Raw genomic sequence first — 26,407 nt, 5'->3', positions numbered from 1 at the left:
GATGTAGTGTATATGGATTTCAGCAAGGCACTTGATAAGGTACCCCATGCAAGGCTTTTTGAGAAAGTAAGGAGGCATGGGATCCAAAGAGACATTGCATTGTAGACCCAGAATTGGCTTGCTCACAGAAGACAAAGAGTGATTGTAGCTGGGTCATATTCTGCATGGAGTTCAGTGATCAGAGGTGTCCCTCAGATCTGTTCTGGGACCCCTTCTCCATGATTTTTATAAATGACCTGGATGAGGAAGTGGAGGGATGGGTTAGTAAATTTGCTGATGACTTGGGGTTGGGGTTGTTGCGTGGAGGGCTGTCAGAGGTTATAGCAGAACAGATAGGATGCAAAACTGGGCTGAGAAGTGGCAGATGGAGTTCAACCCAGATAAGTGTGAGGTCGTTTATTTTGGTAGGTCAGTGCTGGGCCTGCAGCTGTCTACCATTTACAGTGAGGATTTGGAAGAGAGAACTGAGTGTAGCGTAGCAAAATTTGCTGATCACACGAAACTGAGCGGAAAAGCAAATTGTACAGAGAATGTGGAGAGTTTGCAGAGGGATATAAATAGGTTAACTGAGTGGGCCAAGGTCTGGCAGATGGAATACAACGTTGGTAAATGCTAGATCATGCACTTTGGAAGGAATAATAGAAGAGCAGATTACTATTTAAATGGTGAAAGATTGCAGTATGCTGTTGTGCAGAGGGATTTGGGAGTGCTTGTGCATGAATTGCAAAAAGTTGGCTTGCAGGTCCAACAGGTTATTAAGAAGGCAAACGTTGGCCTTCATTGCTAGAGGGATTGAATTCAAGAGCAGGGGGTCATGCTGCAATTATACAGGGTAATGGTGAGGCCGCACCTAGAGTACTGTGTGCAGTTCTGGTCTCCATAATTGAGGAAGGATTTACTGGCTTTGGAGGCAGTGCAGAGGAAGCTCAACTGGTTGATTCCAAGGATGAAGGGGTTAACATATCAGGAGAGATTGAGTCACCTGGGCTTATACTCTCTGGAGTTCAGGAGAATGAGGGGATCTTATAGAAACATACAAAATTTTGAAAGGGATAGATAAGATCAAAGTACGAAAATTGTTTCCATTGGTAAGTGAGACTAGAACTAGGGGCCATTGCCTCAAGATTCAGGGGAGAAGATTTAGGACGGAGATGATGAGAAACTGTTTTTCCCAGAGAGTGGTGAATCTGTAGAATTCTCTGACTTTAAGAGCTGAGAGGTAATGTTACAACTATATAGGACCCTGGTCAGACCCCACTTGGAGTACTGTGCTCAGTTCTGGTCGCCTCACTACAGGAAGGATGTGGAAACCACAGAAAGGATGCAGAGGAGATTTACAAGGATGTTTCCTGGATTGGGGAGCATGCCTTACGAGAATAGGTTGAGTAAGCTTGGCCTTTCTTCCTTGGAGCGATGGAGGATGAGATGTGACCTGATAGATGTGTACAAGATAATGAGAGGCATCGATCGTGTGGATAGTCAGAGGCTTTTTCCGAGGGTTTTAATGGCTAACACGAGAGGGCACAGTTTTAAAGTGCTTGGAAGTAGGTACAGAGGAGATGTCAGGGGCAAGTTTTTTTTTATGCAGAGAGTGGAGGGTGCATGGGATGGGCTGCTGGCAACGGTGGTAGAAGCAGATACAATAGGGTCTTTTGAGAGACTCCTGGATCTGTACATGGAGCTCAGAAAAATAAAGGGCTATGTGTAACCCTAGGTGATTTCTAAAGTAAGTACATGTTCAGCACAGCATTGTGGGCTGAAGGGCCTGTATTGAGCTGTCAGTTTTCTATGTTTCTAAGAAATCTGGCATGTCCCTGATGACTCTTACTAATTTTTGACAGATGCACCATAGGAATTATCCTATCTAGATGGATTATAGTAATAGTATGGCAATTGCTATGTCCTATTCTGCTGTTATCAGATTCTTCATTGGTTTATGATCTCCTGATCTCACAATTGGTCTAATCATGGCCATTGCACTTATTTTGTAATGATAATTTTTCATTCAGCTTTCCCTTTCCATGCTACCTTGATGTACATTTGTTAGGAATGATTTGTCTGGATGGCATGTAAACAAAAGCTTTTCACTACATCTTGGCACATGCGACAATAATACACCAGATACTTATGAACAATGGGTGAATGCAGGGTGTGTTTTATTTCATGTGTAAACTTCAGGTGTTCAAACTAGGGCACAATTTCCTATGATCATTAAATACATCAATAATTTTATTGAAGGAAACCTTCCCCTTCCTACAAAGTAATATGCAATGTAGGTCAGTAGGTCAGGTAGCATCTGTGCAGGGCTATAACTTTTTACAGTACTAGAAACAATAAGTATACCATTTTGGATTCTGTTGGTGGGGACGACCTACCAGGGACAAGTTGCAGTGGTTGTGTCTGGCACCGAGACTGGACCCTCAGCTCAGAAGGGAAGGAGGGAAAAGAGGAGAGCAGTAGTGATAGGGGATTCGATAGTTAGGGGGACAGATAGGAGGTTCTGTGGAAGAGATCGAGAATCCCGGATGGTCTGTTGCCTCCCTGGTGCCAGGATCCGCGATATCTCGGATCGAGTTCTCAGTATTCTCAAGAGGGAGGGTGAGCAGCCGGATGTCGTGGTCCATATAGGGACCAACAACGTGGGGAGGAAGAGTGAGGAGGTCCTGAAAGGTGAGTTTAGGGAGTTAGGTGCCTAGTTAAAGGACAGGACCTCTCGGATAGCAATCTCAGGATTGCTACCAGTGTCACGTGCAGGTGGGTTTAGAAATAGTAAGATAGTGCAGATCAACACGTGGCTGAAGACATGGTGCAGGAGGCAAGGCTTCAGATTTATAGATAATTGGGCAGTTTTCCAGGGAAGGTGGGACCTGTTCCAGTGGGATGGCTGACATCTGAACTGGAGGGGGACAAATATTCTTGCAGGTAGGTTTGCTAGAGAGTCTCCAGTGGATTTAAACTAGATATGAGGGGGGAGAGGAACCAGAATGTAGGAACAGATGTATGGGAGAAGGAAGAAAAAGAAGACAGTAAAGTTCTTTGTACTGTTAGAGATAAACAGAGAGGAGGAGGTGGAGAATTTCTTAAATGCATTTATTTTAATGCTAGGAGCATTGTAAGAAAGGTGGATGAGTATTGATACCTGGAAGTATGATGTTGTAGCTATTAGTGAAACATGGTTGCAGGAGGGGTGTGATTGGCAACTAAATATTCCTGGATTTCATTGCTTCAGGTGTGATAGAAACGGAGGGACAAGAGGGGTAGGTGTTGCATTGCTTGTCAGAGAAAATATTACAGCGGTGCTCTGGCAGGATAGATTAGTGAGCTCGTCTAGGGAGACTATTTGGGTGGAATTGAGGAATGGGAAAGGTGTAGTAACACTTACAGGGGTGTATTATAGACCACCTAATGGGGAGCGAGAATTGTAGGAGCAAATTTGCAAGGAGATAGCAGATATTTGTAGTAAGCACAGGGTTGTGATTGTGGGAGATTTTAATTTTCCACACATAGACTGGGAAGCCCATACTGTAAAAGGGCTGGATGGTTTGGAGTTTGTAAAATGTGTGCAGGATAGCTTTTTGCAGCAATACATAGAGGTACCAACTAGAGAAGGGGCAGTGGTAGATCTTCTGTTTGGGAATGAAATAGGTCAGGTGACGGAGGTATGTGTTGGGGTGTACTTCGGGTTCAGTGATCACAATGCTATTCGTTTCAATATAATTATGGAGAAGGATAGGACTGGACCCAGGGTTGAGATTTTTGTTTGGAGAAAGGCTAACTTTGAGGCAATGCGAAGGGATTTAGAAGGAGTGGATTGGGACAATTTGTTTTATGGGAAGGATGTAATAGAGAAATGGCGGTCATTTAAAGGTGAAATTTTGAGGGTACAGAATCTTTATGTTCCTGTTAGGTTGAAAGGAAAGGTTAAAAGTTTGAGAGAGCCATGGTTTTCAAGGGATATTGGAAACTTGGTTAGGAAAAAGAGAAATATTCTCAATAAATATAGGCAGCATGGAGTAAATGAGGTGCTCGAGGAATATAAAGAATGTAAGAAGAATCTTAAGAAAGCAATGAGAAAAGCTAAAAGAAGATAAGAGGTTGCTTTGGCAAGTAAGGTGAAAATAAATCCGAAGGGTTTCTAGTTATATTAATAGCAAAAGGTTAGTGAGGGATAAAACTGGTCCCGTAGAGAATCAGAGTGGACTGCTATGTGTGGAGCCAAAAGAGATGGGGGAGATTTTGAACAATTTCTTTTCTTCAGTATTCACTAAAGAGAAGGATATTGAATTGTGTAAGGTAAGGGAAACAAGTAGGGAAGTTATGGAAACTATGACAATTAAAGAGGAGGAACTACTGGTGCTTTAAAAGAATATAAAAGTAGATAAATCTCCGAGTCCTGACAGGATATTCCCTAGGACCTTGAGGGAAGTTAGTGTAGAAATAGCAGGGGCTCTGATAGAAATATTTCAAATGCCATTAGAAATGGGGAGGATAGGCGTATTGCTCATGTGGTTCCATTGTTTAAAAAGGGTTCTAAGAGTAAACCTAGCAATTATAGGCCCTTCAGTTTGACGTCAGTAGTGGGTAAATTAATGGAAAGTATTCTTAGAGATGGTATATATAATTATCTGGATAGACAGAGTCTGATTAGGAACAGTCAACATGGATTTGTGGGTGGAAGGTTATGTTTGACAAAACTTATTGAATTTTTTGAAGAGGTTACGAGGAAAGTTGATGAGGGTAAAGCAGTGGATGTTGTCTATATGGACTTCAGTAAGGCCTTTGACAAGGTTCCACACGGAAGGTTAGTTAGGAAGGTTCAATCATTAATATTAATGATTATAATATTAATATTAATATTGAAGTAGTAAAATGGATTCAACAGTGGCTGGATTGGAGATGCCAGAGAGTAGTGGTGGATAACTGTTTTTCAGGTTGGAGGCCGGTGACTAGTGGTGTGCCTCAGGGATCTGTACAGAGTCCAATGTTGTTTGTCATAAACATTAATGATCTGGATGATGGGGTGGAAATTGGATTAGTAAGTATGCAGATGATACTAAGGTTGGTGGCATAGTGGATAATGAAGTAGGTTTTCAAAGCTTGCAGAGAGATTTAGGCCAGTTAGAAGGAGTGGGCTGAACAATGGCAGATAGAGTTTAATGCTAATAAGTGTGAGGTGCTGCATTTTGGTAGGAATAATCCAAATAGGACATACATCGTAAATGGTAGGGCATTGAAGAATGCAGTAGAACAGAGTGATCTCAGAATAATGGTGCATAGTTCCCTGATGGTGGAATCTCACGTGGATAGGGTGGTGAAGAAAGCTTTTGGTATGTTTGCCTTTATAAATAAGAGCATTGAGTATAGGAGTTGGGATGTAATGTTAAAATTGTGCAAGGCATTGGTAAGGCCTAATTTGGAGTATTGTGTACAGTTCTAGTCACCAAATTATAGGAAAGATGTCAGCAAAATAGAGAGAGTACAGAGAAGATTTACTGGAATGTTACCTGGGTTTCAGCACCTAAGTTCCAAGGAAAGATTGAACAAGTTAGGTCTTTATTCTTTGGAGCGCAGAAGGTTGAGGGGGGACTTGATAGAGGTATTTAAAATTATGAGGGGGATAGATAGAGTTGACGTGGATAGGCTTTTTCCATTGAGAGTAGGGGAGATTCAAACAGGAGGACATGAGTTGAGAGTTAGGGGGCAAAAGTTTAAGGGTAACATGAGGGGGAATTTCTTTACTCAGAGAGTGGTAGCTATGTGGAATGAGCTTCCAGTAGAAGTGATAGAGGCAGGTTCGGTATTGTCATTTAAAGCAAAATTGGATAGGTATACGGACAGGAAAGGAATGGAGGGTTATGGGCTGAGTGCGGGTCAGTGGGACTAGGTGAGGGTAAGCGTTCGGCACAGACTAGAAGGGCCGAGATGGCCTGTTTCCGTGCTGAAATTGTTATATGGTTATAGGAAAAAAGAATACAGAGAACCTATTTTAAGTTGCATAGAAGTGGGGGAATAATGTGGAGACAGGAAAGGGAATATCCCTGATTAGGTGGAAACTTATAGTGATGATAGTGATGGGGTGCTGGCTGAGATGGCCTGACAATTACAGCTGGTCTGCCTGGAGATGTAAATAGAGGGAAGTGAATGATATCCGAAGAAGAGGATAAAATGAAAATGATGGGTCCTTCTTCAGCTCTTTACCTCTTCCACTTATCACCTCCCAGTTTCTTACTTCATTCCCCCCACCTCTCCACGTCCTTACCCCCTTACCTGCTCTCACCTATCACTTCCTATCTTGTACTCCTACCCACCCCCTTCTTTTTCTTGCATCTGCTCCCTTCCTTTCCACTCCTGATGAAGTACCTTATCATGAAACATTGACTGCTTATTCCTTTCCATATATGCTGGCAGATCTGTTGAGCTCCTCCAGCATTTTGTGTGTGTTATGCTTTCCTTGATGTTTATGCACTTAAGGTGTCTCCATGATATGCTAACTAAGACGGCATGCAATATGACGGTTTGAATTCCCACAAGTAAACGCTTTGTAACTCACCCATTGGCATGGCCTCCTTAACAAATCCGTACTGTTCATAGATGAGAAGTGGGGAGCTAAAATTCCGCCGGAATCCCATTGGCTTTCCATTGTGAAATAAAATAAGAAGAGAATGAAACTTAAAATGGATAATGGCTATTGGTCTTAAGAATTCAGATTACAGTATCCAGTTACCTCAGTCTGAAGTCCATGCAAGGAAAGTGAACTTGCATTAAACCCATCCAGCTCATCACCTCTGGCAGATAATTAGATTTACTGTCACTCATACATGCAACATGAGATTTTATGTCTTGAAGCAGGAGTACAGTGCAAAGGCAAAAATTTAAAGTAAACAAACAATGCAACAAAAAATGTTCAGAAATCTGATGACAGTTACAGAAATGCAAAATAAAAACAGAAAAAAAAGTTTGTACTTTCAACTCAGTAAACCATAACAAGATCTCCACTATACTGGGGAAGCTGAATGTAGATGGGCAACTCTCTCTCCACTTTTGCTCTTTTTTGCACTAGTTATTAAATTTATTTTTATCTACATTTTATTGTGATTTATAGTTTATTTTTTTACTGTTCTGCTGCCACAAAACAATGAATTTCATGACATACATCAGTGACAATAAACCTGATTCTGATTACTTTGCAGAAAGCCTCCATTCAGTCCACATGGGTGACCATAAGCTACCAGTCACCGAGTTTCCATGCTACTTCCATGCTGTCTGTTTTTGGCATCCTTCAGGATTTCAGTGTAAAGCTCAGAGAACAGCACCTGATGTTCTGGCTTGTCACAATGCGCCTTCCAGAAGCTTTGATGAAATCAGCAATCTGGATCATCAGTCATTCTTGTTTTGTATCTTAGATTTTCATCAAACAATACTTTTAACTTCCACTTCTGATATTTCAGGTTTCACATCTCCTATTTCCTTTTGGACCAGCACCTGTATTATTTGTGAATTTACTCTCCCATATTCCCCACCTGATCCCATTTTTTTCTGTAACGTCAAACTTGACTCGATGATAACATTTCCCAGTTTGGATGAAGGGCCAACTTGAAATGTTTTTTTTTCTCACCCCACCAGATTCTGCCCAACCTGATGAGTCTTTCCAACTGAGTATTTTCATCATATTGTTTTGCATTGATACATTTACATTTCCTCCAATGTGAAATCTCAATTTTTTTTTTGTTTACAAAATCTGATCAAGCCCATTTCACTATTTTGAGATGAAAGCTAAATATTTTTGTCAAATGTTTGATAGCAGAAACATTACAACTATAGTCAACACTGTTGCTTGCTGTCAAAAGCAGAAAGCTTGTCAATGGGACAGTGAAAAAAGCTCTGCGGACTTTCCTATATCTGTTCACATACATGGTTCTTCTCATCTGTGGTGAAAATTAATACACTCAGTATCTTCCTGAGAATGAGTGACACTACTAGTGCATTTTCACATTTATGCAGAACACAGGAGACCATATTGATTTTCTCTCACCATAGAAGCCAAATTAGGCCATTAATCCCATTGATTTGGTTTCTCTCAAATTTTCAACATTTTATAGGTATAAAGGTGATTCTTCAATTAGGGGCACTTTTGACTACTTGAAATTCTGAAAAATGAAATTTCTTGAAACTCTTTTGTTCAAGTTATAACCTTTATTTTAGGCTCTGGAATGAACTTGGCATTGAAAAATCTTTAAGAGAACTTTTATATTTTAAGGCATTTTTGTGGAGTTTTCACAGATGAGTATCATTACCATCGCACCATCATAATATTGAATTTAAATTAAAATGAAATGGCAAAGATTTCAAAATTAATCCTGCAAATAAAAACCATGCTCTTTAATAACTCATTTTCAACACTGTACATTCAGAATATATATTTTTTTAGACAATTTAAGTGTATCAATATTTTCCTTGGCTAAACAATGAAACACTTGTTTAGAAACATAGAAACATAGAAAATAGGTGCAGGAGTAGGCCATTCGGCCCTTCGAGCCTGCACCGCCATTCAGTATGATCATGGCTGATCATCCAACTCAGAACCCTGTACCTGCTTTCTCTCCATACCCCCGATCCCTTTAGCCACAAGGGCCATATCTAACTTCCTCTTAAATATAGCCAATGAACCGGCCTCAACTGTTTCCTGTGGTAGAGAATTCCACAGATTCACCACTCGCTGTGTGAAGAAGTTTTTCCTCATCTCGGTCCTAAAAGGCTTCCCCCTTTATCCTTAAACTGTGACCCCTTGTTCTGGACTTCCCCAACATCGGAAACAATCTTCCTGCAACTAGCCTGCCCGATCCCTTTAGAATTTTATACGCTTCAGTAAAATCCCCCCTCAATCTTCTAAATTCTAGCAAGTATAAGCCTAGTCGATCCAGTCTTTCTTCATATGAAAGTCCTGCCATCCCAGAAATCAATCTGGTGTACCTCCTCTGTACTCCCTCTATGGCAAGAATGTCTTTCCTCAGATTAGGGGACCAAAACAGCACACAATATTCTAGGTGCGGTCTCACCGAGGCCTTGGACAACTGCAGTAGAACCTCCCTACTCCTGTATTCAAATCCTTTTGCTATGAATGCCAACATACCATTTGCCTTTTTCACCGCCTGCTGTACCTGCATGCCCACCTTCAATGACTGGTGTACAATGACACCCAGGTCTCATTGCACCTCCCCTTTTCCTAATCGGCCACCGTTCAGATAATAATCTGTTTTCCTGTTCTTGCAACCAAAGTGCATAACCTCACATTTATCCACATTAAATTGCATCTGCCCTGAGTTTGCCCACTCACCTAACCTATCCAAGTCACCCTGCATCCTCTTAGCATCCTCCTCACAGCTAACACCGCCGCCCAGCTTCATGTCATCCGCAAACTTGTAGATGCTGCATTACTAATCAGACTATTGGAATTTTAAGCAACACACAGAAAATGCTGGAGGAACTCAGTAGGCCAGGCAGCATCTGTGGAAAACAATAAACAGTCGACATTTCGGGCTGCAACTTTTCATCAGGACTGGAGAAAAAAAAAGATGAGAAAAATTTTAACTCTTTTTGGCAGAATGTCAATTTTGGCATCAAAGCACTTGACTCCAGCAAATAAGTTCAGACAAATATGACTGAACAAAACTTTATTTCCCATCAAAATATACATTGTGATGGTAATGTCAGAATACTTTTCACATTGACAAACAATGGTTTTACTTTAACATTAACTCTGACAAAACATTTGTCCAACTAGAAGCAACATTTACAATTAAAAACACATCATTACAGTCTGACTATTTATCAAAATTGCATAAGAGACCACAATTTTTAAGGCAGGCAGCTAGAGAACTTTGTTAAAAACATCCACATGAAACATCAACATCGGCAGCCCAGCTAAACTGGGCATTGTCTCGTCTTGTTTAAAAAGACAATAATGTTTACAAAACATTTGCCTAATCCTCCCCAACTCTGGAATAATCAGCAATTCAAATTTCAAACAGATTATTGAGATCATTGTTTTTCAACTATCCGTAAGAGGGAACACATTTTTTTTTAAAAAACATAGACATAACATTTACTCAACCCTCTACACACTTTTAAAAAATCAAGTTTTATGAACCATACACAGAAATCTCAACAACTCTGGGGAAAAAAACATTTGAAATTTAATGCACCTTCTTATAGTCTCCATTACTGTATAGATGAAGCCTCAGGAGGAAGTAGGTAATTCTGTTCTTGTCACTGACCTACTGGAGATTCTGGTGGGGTTTTCTCTGCTATAAAACTCTGTACTGCCTGCCTTTTCTCATCAGCAGTCCTTTTGCTTCTTTGATTAACTCTCCACTGTCATCTCTTCAGTCTCTGTTCATGCTTTGGTAATATTGAGATGATCTTACATTTTCCTGTCTCCCTTTTTTGTATCTATCTCTTTCTCTTTCATGATACTGTTAATATTTCACTAGGTCTTCTTTAATTGTGTCTCTGTATTTTTTCTTGATCAGTCTGCTGATGACAATAGACAATAGGTGCAGAAGTAGACCATTCGGCCCTTTGAGCCTGCACCGCCATTTTGAGATCATGGCTGATCATCTACTATCAATACCCAGTCCCTGCCTTGTCTCCATATCCCTTGATTCCCCTATCCATAAGATACCTATCTAGCTCCTTCTTGAAAGCATCCAGAGAACTGGCCTCCACTACATTCCGAGGCAGTGCATTCCAGACCCCCACAACTCTCTGGGAGAAGAAGTTTTTCCTTAACTCTGTCCTAAATGACCTACCCCTTATTCTCAAACCATGCCCTCTGGTACTGGACTCTCCCAGCAGCTGGAACATATTTCCTGCCTCTATCTTGTCCAATCCCTTAATAATCTTATATGCTTCAATCAGATCCCCTATCAATCTCCTTAATTCCAGCGTGTACAAGCCCAGTCTCTCTAACCTCTCTGCATAAGACAGTCCTGACATCCCAGGAATTAACCTTGTGAATCTATGCTGCACTTCCTCTACAGCCAGGATATCCTTCCTTAACCCTGGAGACCAAAACTGTACACAATACTCCAGGTGTGGTCTCACCAGGGCTCTGTACAAATGCAAGAGGATTTCCTTGCTCTTGTACTCAATTCCCTTTGTAATAAAGGCCAACATTCCATTAGCCTTCTTCACTGCCTGCTGCACTTGCTCATTCACCTTCAGTGACTGATGAACAAGGACTCCCAGATCTCTTTGTATTTCTCCCTTACCTAACTCTACACCGTTCAGATAATAATCTGCCTTCCTGTTCATACTCCCAAAGTGGATAACCTCACTTACTCACATTAAACGTGATCTGCCAAGTATCTGCCCACTCACCCAACCTATCCAAGTCTTCCTGAATTCTTTGGGACTTTGGGACCATCTTGACAACTTCACCGCCAGTTGTGTGATGGGAATGATATTTCTCACTTTTTAAAGAAAAAGTTGGCTCAGTCTCGCACTTGTTAACTCAACTGGATAGTTAGTTTTTAAATGCAATTTAAATATACAGAAATAAAGTGAAGTTATTTATTCTCACAGCTACCTGGACAATACTTCTTCCCACACTGTTACTTATTAAGATGCCATCTCCTTCTCTCAATTCCTCCATCTCTGCTGCATCTGCTCTCAGGATGAGGCTCTTTATTCCAGAACAAATGAGATGTCCTACTTTTTCAAAGAAAGGGGCTTCCTTTCCTCCACCATCAATGCTGCCTGCAACCCCATCTCTTCCATTTCAAGAACATCTGACCTCATTCCATCCTTCCACCGTCACACCAGGGATAGGGTTCCTCTTGTCCTCACCTACCAGCCTTCATGTCCAGCACATTATTTTCTAACTTCCACCACCTCCAGTGGGATCCCACCACATCTTTCCCTCACCTCACTCTCTGCTTTCCGCAGGGATCACTCCCTTGTCCATTTGTCTCTCCCCACTGATCTCCCTCTGGAACAAGTGTCATACCTGCCTTTACACCTCCTCCCTCACTGCCATTCAGGGCCCCAAACAGCCCTTCCAGGTGAGGCGACATTTCACCAATGAGTCTGTTGGAGTCATCTACTGTACCTGGTGTGGCCTCCTGTATATTGGTGAGATCCCACATAGCTTGGGAGACTATTTCGCCAAGCACCCAGAAAAAGCGGGATCTCCAGTGGCCATCCATTTTAATTCCACTTCCCATTCTGACATGTCAATATATGGCCTCTTCTACTGTCACAATGAAGCTATACACAAGTTGGAGAAGCAACACCTTATGTTCCTTATGGGTAGCCACCAACCTGATGGCATTAACGTTAATTTCTCGAGCTCGCAGTAATGCCCCTCCTTCACCATTCCCCATCCCTTTTTCCCCTCTTTCACCTTATCTCCTTGCATACCCATTGTCTCCCTCTGTTGCTCCTCTCCTTTTTCTTTCTTCCATGATCTTTTGTCTTCACCTATTAGATTTCACCTTCTCCAGCCCTTTACCCCTCTTACCAATCCAACTTCCCAGCTCTTTACTTCACCCCTCCTCCCCAGGTTTCACTTAACACCTTGTTAAGTGAAACCCTTCCCTCCCCTCCTCTAGTAAGAGATTTGAAAGTAGTGGGGGGAGGGGGAAATGCAAAATGATAGGAGAAGACTGGAGGGGGTGGGATGAAGCTAAGAGCTGGAAAGGTGATTGGCGAAAGTGATACAGAGCTGGGACAGGACGGGAGGGCCTCGAGAGAAAGAAAGGGGGAGGGGGGAGCTCCAGAGGGAGATGAAGAATAGGCGGAGTGATGGGCAGAGAGAGAAAAAAAACAAACAACTAAATATGTCAGGGATGGGGTATGAAGGGGAGGCTCCATCTTCCTCTCACCCCAACCCTTCCCTCTCCACTGACACTACCAGCCTCCCTCCCCCCTCTGATCCCATCTCTCATCCGTGCCAGGTCTTTACCATTCCCTCCGACCTTTAACTCTCTGAGGCAGTCCTCAGTAAGGGCCTCAGCTTTGTCCCCCTTCGCCCACACCTGAGCGAGTTCTGCATACGCCATGATGCTGAACTCTTCTTCCGCCGGCTCCATCTCCGAGTTTATTTCTTTGGCAAGGACTCTCCTACCCCCACCGATGACCCCTTCTCCTGTCTTCAACCCTCCTCCTCTTCATGGACACCCCGCTCTGGTCTTCTGCCTGCTCTGGATCTCTTTATTGCTAATTGCCAACGGGACATCAACTGTCTTGACTTCACCACACCCTGTTCCAATTCCAACCTCACTCCTTCCGAACGCTCTGCTTTCCACTCCTTCTGCACCAATCCCAACCTCACTATAAAACCTGCTGATAAGGGGGGAGCTGTTGTAGTCTGGCGTACTGACCTCTACCTGGCCGAGGCACAGCGACAACTCTCTGATACCTCATCTTATTTACCCCTAAATCATGACCCCACTAAGGAGCACCAGGCCATTGTCTCCTATACCATCACCAACCTTATCTGCTTTGGGGATCTCCTATCCACAGCCACCAACCTCATAGTTCCCACACCCCGCACTTCCCGTTTCTACCTCCTACCCAAGATCCACAAACCTACCTGTTCAGGTAGACCTATTGTCTCAGCTTGCTCCTGCCTCACTGAACTCATTTCTGCATACCTTGACACTGTCTTATCCCCCCTTGTTCAATCTCTTCCCACCTATGTTTGTGACACTTCTCACGCTTTGAATTTGTTCAATGATTTTAAGTTCCCTGGCCCCCACCGCCTTATTTTCACCATGGACGTCCAGTCCCTATATAGCTCCATCCCCCACCCGGATGGTCTCGAAGCTCTTCGCTTCTTTTTGGATTCCAGACCTAACCAATTCCCCTCTACCACCACTCTCCTCCGTCTAGCAGAATTAGTTCTTACTCTCAATAATTTCTCCTTTGGCTCCTCCCACTTCCTCCAAACCAAAGGGGTAGCCATGGGCACCTGCATGGGTCCCAGTTATGCCTGCCTTTTTGTTGGCTTTGTGGAACAGTCCATGTTCCAAGTCTATATGGGTATCCGTTCCCCCTCTTTTTCTTCGTTACATCAACGACTGCATTGGTGCTGCCTCCTGCACACATGCTGAGCTCGTTGACTTCATCAACTTTGCCTCCAACTTTCACCCTGCCCTCAAATTTACCTGGTCCATTTCCGACACCTCCCTCCCCTTTCTTGATCTTTCTGTCTCCATCTCTGGAGACGGCTTATCTACTGATATCTACTATAAGCCTACAGACTCTCACAGCTACCTGGACTATTCCTCTTCCCACCCTTTCTCTTGCAAAAATGATATCCCTTTCTTACAATTCCTCCATCTCCGCCGCATCTGCTCTCAGGATGAGGCTTTTCAATCCAGGACAAAGGAGATGTCTTCCTTTTTTAAACAAAGGGGCTTCCCTTCTTCCACCATCAACTCTGCTCTCAAACGCATCTCTCCCATTACCCTGCACATCTGCCCTCACCCCATCCACCTGCCACCCCACTCAGGATAGGTTTCCTCTTGTCCTCACCTACCACCCCACCAGCCTCCAGGTCCAATGTATAATTCTCTGTAGCTTCCGCCACCTCCAATGGGATCCCACTACCAAGTACATCTTTCCCTCCTCCCCCTTTCTGCTTTTCACAGGGATCGCTCCCTACGCGACCCCCTTGTCCACTCGTCCCCCCCATCCCTTCCCACCAATCTCCCTCCTGGCACTTATCCTTGTAAGTGGAACAAGTGCTACACCTGCCCTTACACTTCCTCCCTCACCACCATTCAGGACCCCAGACAGTCCTTCCAGGTGAGGCGACACTTCACCCGTGAGTCGGCTGGTGTGGTATACTGTGTCCGGTGCTCCCGGTGTGGCCTTTTATATATTGGTGAGACCCGACGCAGACTGGGAGACTGTTTTGCTGAACACCTACGCTCAGTCCGCCAGAGAAAGCAGGATCTCCCAGTGGCCACACATTTTAATTCCACGTCCCATTCCCATTCTGATATGTCTATCCATGGCTTCCTCTATTGTCAAGATGAAGCCACGCTCAGGTTGGAGGAACAACACCTTATATACCGGCTGGGTAGCCTCCAACCTGATGGCATGAACATTGACTTCTCTAACTTCCGTTAATGCCCCTCCTCCCCTTCTTACCCCATCCCTGACATATTTAGTTGTTTGTTTTTTTTTCTCTCTCTCTGCCCATCACTCTGCCTGTTCTCCATCTCCCTCTGGTGCTCTCCCCTCCCCCTTTCTTTCTCTTGAGGCCTCCCGTCCCATGATCCTTTCCCTTCTCCAGCTCTGTATCACTTTTGCTAATCACCTTTCCAGCTCTTAGCTTCATCCCACCCCCTCCAGTCTACTCCTATCATTTTGCATTTCCCCCTCCCCCCACTACTTTCTTTTACTTTTACTTTCTTACTATCTTTCCTTTCATAGTTAGTCCTGACGAAGGGTCTCGGCCCGAAACGTCAACAGTGCTTATCCTTATAGATGCTGCCTGGCCTGCTGTGTTCCACCAGCATTTTGTGTGTGTTATCTAATCAATCAGCCAGCTCATTTTTTGGAATGAAAAACAAACAGCAGAGAAAACTCATGCAACCACAGAGAAAAATGTTACAGACCACAGAAAGAGCAACAGCGGTCAGGGTCAGATTTCTGGTCACTGCAACAGTAGAGTACCTGCTGCACTGTGCCACTCAAAGACAATGAACTGAGACTTCACAAGGTATTGGACAGACTGCACTTGGAGTATTGTGAGCAGTTTGGGGCCACTTATCTAAGAAGGGATTGCTGACATTGCAGGGGGTCCAGAGGAGGCTCATGAGAATTATCTTGGGAATGAAAGGGTTAATGTACAAGAAGCATTTGATGGCCTGGGCCCTTGCTCACTGGAGTTTAGAAAATGATGGAGATCTGTGAATTCTTTGCCACAGATGGCTGTGGAGGCCAAATTATTGGGTATGTTTAAAGCAGAGGTTGCTAAGTTCTTGATTAGGAAGGGCATCAAAAGTTATGGGTAGAGGGCAGGAGAATGGGTTTCACGTGGGCCCTAAGGCCTCCTTCCTGGTAGTAGTAGTAAGGCATGGCCTGGATGGCGAGGGTCTTTGATGGTGGATGCTACTTTCTTGAGGCAGTGCTCCATGTAAATGGAGAACTTCTTACTGGGGACCAGCTGACTTATTTGAAACAAGACTTAAGGAATTGTGTCATGAAGGGCCAGCTTCCATGCCTACTGAAGCAATGCTAGGCCACATCCAAAACTGGTACAGCAATGCCATTCATTTCAAGAGTGGGGAGACGGAGAAAGGCAATCTTCTGGTAATCTGCATCTCTATTAATTCATTTAAATTGATTTAAGTTTACCTACAATTCTTAGTAACACAAATATTTGAATAAAGCATACAACTTCTAAAAGTCTAAAGTTCAAAGTAAATTTATATCAAAGTACATATATGTCACCGTATACAATCCTGAGATTCATTTTCTTGTGGGCACACTCAATAAATCCATAATAATAACCATAATAGAATCAATGAAAGACCACACCAACTGGGCATTCAACCAGAGTGCAAAAGACAACAAACTGTGCAAATACAAAAAGAAAGAAATAATAATAAATAAAAGAATAAGCAATAAATATTGAGAACATGAGATGAAGGTCCTTGAAGTGAGTCAAGTTTGTGGCAGCATTTCCGTGATGGGGCAAGTGAAACTTAGAGAAGTTAACCCCTTTGGTTCAAGAGCCTGATGGCTAAGGGGGTAATAACTGTTCCTGAATATAGTGGTGTCAGTCCTGAAGCTCCAGTACCTTCTTCCTGATGGCAGTAGTGAGAAGAGAGCATATCCTCAGTGGTGGGGGTCCCTGATGATGGATGCTGCTTTTCTGTGACAGTATTTCATGTAGATGAGCTCAGTGGTGGGGAGAGCTGTACCCACTACAGACTGGGCAATATCCACTGCTTTTTGTAGGATTTTCCATTCAAGGGCAATGGTGTTTCCATATCAGGCTGTGATGCAGCCAGTCAATATACTCTCGACCACACATCTATAGAAGTTTGTCAAAGTTTTAGATGTCATGCTGAATGTTCACAAACTTCTAAGTAGCAACGCTGCCAGGTCTTCTTCATAATTGCACTTATGCACTGGACCCAGGACCAGTCCTCCAAAATAATAAATTTAGAGTTGCTGACCCTCTCCACCTCTGATCCCTCAATGAGGACTGGTCCTTAGACCTCTGGATTTCCTCCTCCTGAAGTCAATAATCAGCTCCTTGGTCTTGCTGACATTGAGTAAGTGATTGTTGTTATGGCACCACTCAGCCAGATTTTCAATCTTCCTCCTATATGCTGATTTGTCACCACCATTGATTTGGCCTATGACAGTGGTATCATCAGCAAACTTGAATATGGCACTGGAATTGTGGTTAGCCACACAGTCATAAGTGAGTAGAGCAGAGAGCTAAGCACACAGCCTTGTGGTGCATCTGTGCTGATGAAGATTTTGGAGAATTAGTTGTTGCCAATCCAAACTGACTGGGGTTTGCAAGTAAGGAAATCGAGAATCCAATTGCATAAGGAGGCATTGAGGACAAGGTCTTGAAGCTTATTGATTAGCTTTGAAGGGATAATAGCATTGAATGCTGTGCTGTAGTCGATAAAGAGCATCTTGCTGTCCAGATGTTCCAGGGTTGAGTGAAGAGCCAATGAGATGGCATCTGCTGTGGACCTGTTGCACTGGTCAGCAAATTGGCGCAGATCCAAGTTGCGTCTCAGGCAGCATTTGATAGGTTTCATCATCAACCTCTCAATGCACTTCATCACAGTGGATGCGTGGCTACTGAATGATAAAGTAGTCATTAAGGCAGGTTACCAAGCTCTTCTTAGGCACTGGTATAAGAGATGCTTGCTTGAAGCTGGTGGATACCTTAGACTGCCAAAGCAAGTGGTTAAAGATCTCAGTGAACACTCCAGCCAATTGATCAGCACTGGTCTTTCATACTTGGCCAGGTACCCTGTTTGGGCTGGATGCTTTTTGTATGTTCACCTCTTGAAGGATGCTCACACGTCGACCTCAGAGACTGAAATCATAGGATGATTGGGGGCTGTTGGAGTTTGTGATGGTCAAAGTGAGCATAGAAGGCATTGGGCTTATCTGGAGGTGAAGCCCTGTTGTCGCCTATGTCACTTGATTTGACTTTATAAGAGGTGATAGCATTCAAGCCCTGCCATAACTGTCGAACATCCTTCATTGATTCAAGTTTAGTCCAGAATTGTTACTTTGCCCACGAGATGGCTTTCCAGAGATCACACCTGAAACTTTTTTGGTCATCAGAATTAAATGCCTCTGATCTGGCCCTCAACAGATTGAGGATCTGATAATTCATCCAGGGATTTTCTGGTTGGAGAAGACTCTGAATGATTTTGAGGGGACTCATTTGTCTACATCTGTTTTTATAAAGTCCGTGACAACCATTGTATATTAATTCAGATCCATAGATGAGCCCTTCAACACATCCCAGCCCATCAACTTGAAGCAATGCTGTGGCTGCTCCATTGCCTCCCATGACCACCTCTTTGTTGTCCTAATCTCTGGAGCTTTACTTTTCTGCCTTTAATGTATGTGGGTAGAGGAAAGACAGCCAGGTGATCTATTTTCCCAAAATATAGACTGGGCATGCAACTGTAGTATAGCAGTGGTCTACTGTAATTGGACCTCTGGTGCTACAGGTTATATACTGATGGCAATTGAACAGGGTTTGCTTCAAACAAATCTGGTTGAAGTCACCAACCATGATTTGAAATGCATCGGAATGGACTAATTCTTGTTCAGAGACAGCATCAAGCAGTAACTCAAGTGCTTGATTATAGTCAGTCACTGGTGGTATGTAAACTCTGGTGAGGATCACTGATGCAAACTCCCAAAATATATAGAATGGACAGCATTTGACTGTTAGGTGTTCAAAGTCGTGGAAACACAAGTTTGACAAAACCACCACATCAGAGCACCATCAAGAGTAAATAATGAAATACACACCTCCACCTTTTGCCTTTTCCAATTCAGCAGTTCACTCCATCCTGGGAACTGAGAAGTCTTTGGGTCTGATCATTGTAAATGGCATGCTGGGCATAAGCCATGTCTTGGTAAAACTTAGAACAGGACAATCTCTCATTTCCCTTCAATACAGCAATCTTGCCCTCAGGTCCTCAATTTTGTTCTCCAGCAACTGCACATTTGCCAACAAGATGCTGGGTAGAGGGGGTCTCATTCTTCTGTATTTCAGCCTCATAAGTAGCTGTTGAACATCCTTGAATTTAACGAATGATAGAACGATGGAGCTTATAGCACTTTGTTCTCTACTTTGAATTGTTTGACTGCTTTGAAAATTACTTTAGAATGAGGCTCACAATTCACTGCTGTCAATACATTTCACCGGGATTTATCCTTGGAAGGGCCTACATTCGATCAGCTTGGATCTTCATTGGTTCAGGAAGCACTTGCCAGGGATCTGTTGAATGCAGCAGTGGTGTATTTGCATAGATTGCTGCTCCCAGGAAACTCTGAGCCATTAAATACCAACTGGATGGGGGGGGGGGGGGTTAAAATGCAAATTAACCACACATCATAAACCTTAAGTTTCATTATCAGGAAAGAATAGTGATTAATTCTAATACCTCAAACACAAGAGATGCCATAAATCTTGAGGAACACACATAAAACATTGGAGGAACTCAGCAGTTCAGGCAGCACCTACAGAGGGGAACAAACACTCAGCATTTCAGGCCGTGGCCATTCATCGGGACTGGAAAGGAAGGGGGCAAAAGCTAGAATATAAAGGTGGAGGGAGGGTAAGGAATACAAGCAGGCAGATGATAAGTGAGACCAAGTGAGGGGGTAGATGGGTGAGTGGGGAAGTGAAAGTAAGAAGTGGAAGAGGTAAAGGACTGACGAAGAAGGAACAGAGGACAGAGGACAGCGGACATGGAAGAAATGGGAGGAAGAGGGAGGAGGGAGCTGATGGACAGGCGAGGAGAAGAGAACAGGTAAGAGGGGAACCACAATGGGGAATGGAAAAAGGAAGGAGGGGGAAAATGTTATGGGCATTTAGATAAATCAATGTTCATTCAATCAGGTTGGAGGTTACCTATATGGAATACGAGGTGTTACTCCTTCAACCTGAGTTCAGCCTTATCAATGCAGTAGAAGTGGCAACCATTGACAGTCATGTCAGCATGGGAAGTCGAATTGAAATGGATGGCCACTGGGAGATGTTGCCTTTTATTGCAGACAGAGTGAAAGTACTAGGCAAAGTCTGCATCAGGTCTCACTGATGTAAAGGAGGCCACAATGGGAACACCGAACCAGTAGATGACCCTGACAGATGAAGTGTTGCCTCACTTGGTGGTGAGGGAGATGGTGTAGGGGCAGGCATGGAATTTGTCCCACTTGCAGGGATAAGTGCCAGGAGGGAGATCAGTGGAGAGGGACATGTGGACAAGGAAGTCACAGAGAGAGCAATCCCTTCAGATAGTGGGGGGAATGACGGAGAAAAGGAGGAAAGAAGTGCTTAGTGGTGGTAAATCTAATACTGCACCGAAAGTTGAATTAACATCCTTATGAAGCTTTTCAATCTTTTATGAGACTTTTGCCCAGTGTACAGACCCCCAGACCAACATCCCCAGCACCTTGTAACATTCAGCCAGCTGCAGTGGGTCAGGATGTCCATCAGGTATAAAAAAATTTTTGAGGGCTATAGATAAGGTTAAAGCAAGCAGTCTTTTCACACTGAGGTTGGGTGAGACTAGAACTAGAGATTATAGGTTAGGGGTGAATGGCAAAATATTTGAGGGGAAGCTGAGAGGGAACTTCATCTCTCAGAGAGAGATACGACTGTGAAACAAACTGTCAGTGGAAGTGGTGGATGTGGGTTCGATTGTTGGAAATACATAGACGCCCAGTAAAATGACCAAAAGAGTGCACCACCTCCCAAACCATCAAACCTCCTGTTCCATAAAGTGCTTTTTAACCATATAACAATTACAGTACAGAAACAGGCCATCTTGGCCCTTCTGGTCCGTGCCAAATGCTTACCTTCACCCAATCCCACTGACTCGCACTCAGCCCATAACCCTCCATTCCTTTCCTGTCCATATACCTATCCAATTTTGCTTTAAGTGACAATACCGAACCTGCCTCTACCACTTCTACTGGAAGCTCGTTCCACACAGCTACCACTCTCTGAATAAAGAAATTCCCCCTCATGTTACCCTTAAACTTTTGCCCCCTAACTCTCAACTCATGTCCTCCTGTTTGAATCTCCCCTACTCTCAATAGAAAAAGCCTATCCACATCAACTCTATCTATCCCCCTCATAATTTTAAATACCTCTATCAAGTCCCCCCTCAACCTTCTACACTCCAAAGAATAAAGACCTAACTTGTTCAACCTTTCTCTGTAACCTGGGTGCTGAATCCCATGTAACATTCTAGTAAATCTCCTCTGTACCTTCTCTATTTTGTTGACATCTTTTCTATAATTCGGTAACCAGAACTGTACACAATACTCCAAATTCAGCCTTACCAATGCCTTGTACAATTTTAACATTACATCCCAACTCCTATACTCAATGCTCTGATTTATAAAGGCAAGCATACCAAAAGCTTTCTTCACCACCCTATCCACATGAGATTCCACCTTCAGAGAACTATGCATCATTATTCCTAGATCACTCTGTTCTACTGCATTCTTCAATGCCCTGCCATTTACGATATATGTCCTATTTGGATTATTCCTACCAAAATGTAGCACCTCATATTTATCAGCATTAAACTCCATCTGCCATCGTTCAGCTCACTCTTCTAACTGGCCTAAATCTCTCTGCAAACTTTGAAAACCTACTTCATTAACCACAACGCCACCTACCTTAGTATCATCTGCAACTGACTTTTTAAACGGACTTGTGGCTGTGTGTCCAAAACACTGACAAAGCTTGCATTCGTCATCATTGCCTGTCACCTCTCCCCCACGAAGAACCATTTGTTTCATGTGCTCAGTGCTCTATCCTACTGATGGGACTGATCACTGGCTCAGTCAGTGAAGCTACGGCTTCACAGCGCCAGAGACTCAGGTTCAATCTGGACTTCTGGTGCGACATGTGTGGAGTTTGCACATTCTTCCTGTGACGATGTGGGTTCTGCTGGTTTTGTTTGGGTGTTCCAGTTTCCTTCTATGTCCCAGAGATGTATTAATTGGTAGGTTTATTTATTTAATTTATTTTAAGTGGCTGCTGTAAGTTGTCTTGAGTGTCTAGGTGAGTTGATGAAAATGTGGGGAGAAGATAAATGTCGATATCATGTAAATGGGAGGTTGATGATCATTATATACTCTGTGTGCCACAGGGTCTGCTTCCATGCTGTATTTCTATAACACTAAACAGTGATGACAACAGCTCTGCCTGGGATTATAAATAATTCCATTAAACCAGTAACATTATGGGTGTAGTTATGGGTGATTCCAACTTCCCTCATATTGACTGGCACCTGACTGCAAGGGGGATGGATGGGGCTGAATTTGTCAGGTGTGTTCAAGAAGGATTCCTGACACAGTATGTGGACCGGCCAATGAGAGGAGAGGCTATACTGGATCTAGTTCTGGGTAATGAACCTGGCCAGGTGACAGACCTCTTGGTGGGGGAGCATTTTGGTCAGAGTGACCACAACTCCCTTAGCTTCAGCATAGCTATGGAAAGGGATAAAATTAGACAAAATGGTAAAGTGCTTAACTGGGGAAGGGCTAACTTTGAAGGGATGAGGCAGGAACTAGCGAGAGTAAATTGGAAACAGATGTTCAAAGGGGAAAGCACAGAAGTAATGTGGGAGAAGTGTAGGGACCACTTGAGTTGGGTTCAGGATAGGTTTGTCCCACTGAGGCAAGGAAAAAATGGTAGGAAAAGGGAACCGTGGCTGACGAAACATGTGAGGCAGCTCGTCAAGAGGAAAAAGGAAGCATATGTTAGATATAAGAAGTAGGAAGGGCTCATGAGAAATATAGGGTAACCAGGAAGGAGCTAAAGAAAGGACTTAGGAGAGCTCGAAGGGGGCATGAGAAGGCTTTGGCATGTAGGATTATGGAGAACCCCAAGGTGTTCTATGCATATGTGAAGAATAGGAGGATGACGAGAATGAAGGTGGGACCGCTAAAGGATAAAGAGGGCAACATGTGCCTGGAGGTGGAGGAGGTTGGGGAGGTCCTAAGTGAATACTTTGCTTCAGTATTCACAAGTGAAAAGGATCTTGATCAGGGTGAGGTCGAAATAGAGCAGGCCTGTGTGCTGGACAGTGTGGAGATTATGGAAGAAGAAGTGCTGGATCTTCTTAAAAACATCAAAATTGATAAATCCCCAGGGCTGGATATGATGCACCCCAGGTTGTTGTGGGAATTGAGAGAAGAGATCGCAGGAGCATTAACCATGATCTTTAAATCCTCTTTGGCTACAGGGGAAGTGCTGGAGGACTGGAGAACGGCAAATGCAATTCCCTTGTTCAAAAAAAGGTAATAGGGAGAAACCTGGGAACTATAGACCAGTGAGTCTTACGTCGGTGGTCTGCAAACTGCTGGAAAGGATTCTTAAGGATAGGATCTACGAGCATTTGGAGAAGTACAGTCTACTCATGGATAGTCAACATGGCTTTGTGAAGGGAAGATCGTGCCTCATGAGCCTGATTGAGTTTTTTGAAGAGGTAACAAAAGAAATTGATGAGGGTAGGGCAGTGGATGTGGTCTACATGGACTTTAGCAAAGCATTTGACCAGGTCCCTCGTGAGAGACTCATCCAGAATGTCATGACACATGGGATAAGTGAAACCTTGGCTGTTTGGATAAAAAAAATTGGCTTAAAGGAAGAAAGCAGAGGGTAGTTGTGGAAGGAAAGTATTCTGCCTGGAGGTCAGTGACTAGTGGAGTGCTGCAGGGATCTGTCCTGGGACCCCTGCTATTTGTGATTTTTTATAAATGTAGAGGATGTAGAGGTGGAAGGATGGGTGAGTAAGTTTGCGGATGACACGAAGATTGGAGGAGTTGTGGATGGAGCTGTAGGTGGTCAGAAAAATGGCAGATGGCGTTCAATCCAGACAAGTGTGAGGTGATGCATTTTGGAAGGACAAACCAGAAGACTGAATACAGGATTAATGGTCAATTACTTAAAAGTGTGGAGGAACAAAGGGACCTTGGGGTTCAAATCCAAATATCCCTCAAGGTTGCTGCACAGGTTGATAGGGTAGTTAAGAAGGTCTGTTGGATGCTAGGCTTAATTAACAAGGGGATTGAGTTCAAGAGTAGAGAGGTCATGTTGCAACTCTACAAATCTCTGGTGAGACTGCACAGAGTATTGTGTTCAATTCTGGTCACCTCAAAATAGGAAGGATGTGGAAGCTATGGAGAGGGTGCAGAGGAGATTTACCAGGATGTTGCCTGGTTTGGAGAACAAGTTTTGAGGCAAGGTAAGCAAAGCTGGGACTTTTTGGAGCGTAGAAGAATGAGAGGGGACTTGATAGGGGTCTACAAGATTATGAGAGGCATAGATAGGGTGGATAGTCAGTACCTGTTTTCCAGGGCACCAATAGCAAACACCAGAGGGCATATGTACAAAATTAAGGGAGGGAAGTTTAGGGGAGACATCAGGGATAAGTTTGTTTGTTTTTTTTTTACACAGAGGGTTGGGAGTGCCTGGAATGACTTGCCAGGGATGGTGGTGGAGGCTAAAACATTAGGGGTATTTAAGAGCCTCTTGGACAGACACATGGATGAAAGAAAAATGGAAGGTTATGGGGTAGTGTGGGTTTAGTACTCTTTTTTAAGGATTATATGGGTCGGCACAACATGGAGGGCTGAAGTACTGTGCTGTAGTATTCTATGGTTCTATTATCTAAATTGCCTATACATTAGATTTGTAGCAAAAAAATCATTTACAGCTATTCAAATATTTGATAATTTGACTTGAGATACTTATTTTTGGCTTTAGGTTACACTTCTTATCATGAACAAGTGAATGTGCTTTGAACTGTCTGTGAAAGGCAAGGGAAAGAGTTCACTTGTGCTGAAGAGGCTTGAAGCTAAACTTGTTCTACTTAACATGGTTCCACTCATATACTCAGCTTAGAAATGAGTGTTTAAACATTTGTGTTTTTAACACATTCTGTTTGCAACTTTGAATGCTTAGCCACTGTGTTAGAAGTTATTTCACATGTATCTAAACATTGGCCATGTGAATTTAATGAGTGAATGTATAAATAATTAAGAAAAAAACACTGTTCTTAAATTCTTCAATATGCTCAGGGAACAATTGAAAGCACTACCAAACTATACAGCCCCCCCCCCCCACCCCATTAAGTGCTTTCTATCGCACATATGGCCATGTCTGTAAATTATTTGCACACACTGAGATGAACTATAAGTTAAGCACTTAAAATATGTCCCATCCAGAAGTAATACACACAAAATGCTGAAGGAATTCAGGAGGTCAGGCAACATCTATAGAAAAGAATAAAGAACTGAAGTTTCGGGCTTAGATTCTAGTGAGAAATATTTGCAATAACATATTGCCCATCCACATGCCTTTCACAAGACAGTAATAAACTCTGAATTTTGAGAGAATCAATTAAATTATTTTTTAAAAATTGTGAGGCATTTGCACTGAATGTTGACTGCATTTACACACACACACTCACATATATAGTCATAAAGTGATTGAAACTGCATTGAACACAGAAGTACAAATGATACATCATTGACACGTTTGCACAAAATTTTATAAAAATATCCAAATGCAGTGTAAAAAATTAGGACTATACATTGGACACACTTCTTGCATGATTTTCTGATACTTCCTACTTAAAGTTACACAAAGCCTGCTGGAGCCAACAGTATATTGTGGTCAAACTTTTCTCTCCCAGTCCAGAGTCCTGATCAATTGTGTTTCTATTTCCCCTCCTCTTGACTGGACACATCTATTGTGTTGCCTTAAACAAGCATGTCAATTTATACACAAACAAGAGAAAATCTGCAGATGCTAGTAATCAAACCAACACACACAAAATGCTGGAGGAGCTCAGTTGGCCAGGCAGCATCTATGGAAAAAAGTACAGTCAACATTTCGGGCTGAGGGCTGCTCTGCCAAAGGGTCTCGACCTAAAACAGCAACTGCACTTTCTCTGCTTTCTGGGCTGCTGAGTTCCTCCAGCATTTTCTGTGTGTTACTTACATCAATTTATAACTGCTTGCATTTATCCTTCACATCCGTCATTTAAATCTCCGATGAAAGAAGACCTAGCAAATGTCCTGCTTGATCATTCAAATGTGCAGCAGATATGGGTGACGAGGATGAAGGAAAAATGTAAAGGGATTA

General features: G+C 43.1%; 1 protein-coding gene across 1 annotated transcript in view; it reads right to left on the bottom strand.

Moving 5' to 3' along the window:
• LOC132384961 (SH3 and cysteine-rich domain-containing protein 2-like) overlaps positions 1-26,407 on the bottom strand; it is a 227,264-nt gene that overhangs the window by 65,427 nt on the left and 135,430 nt on the right. The window contains exon 4 of the mRNA XM_059956653.1: positions 6,551-6,632. Coding sequence (XP_059812636.1) covers positions 6,551-6,632 — 82 coding nt within the window. The remainder of the gene's footprint in view (positions 1-6,550; positions 6,633-26,407) is intronic.

This window comes from Hypanus sabinus, chromosome X1 (assembly GCF_030144855.1).
Source record: "Hypanus sabinus isolate sHypSab1 chromosome X1, sHypSab1.hap1, whole genome shotgun sequence".
Taxonomy (NCBI): Eukaryota; Metazoa; Chordata; class Chondrichthyes; order Myliobatiformes; family Dasyatidae; genus Hypanus; species Hypanus sabinus.
Note: the sequence above shows the minus strand (reverse complement) of the source record. Positions and strands in the feature narration are given on the sequence as shown.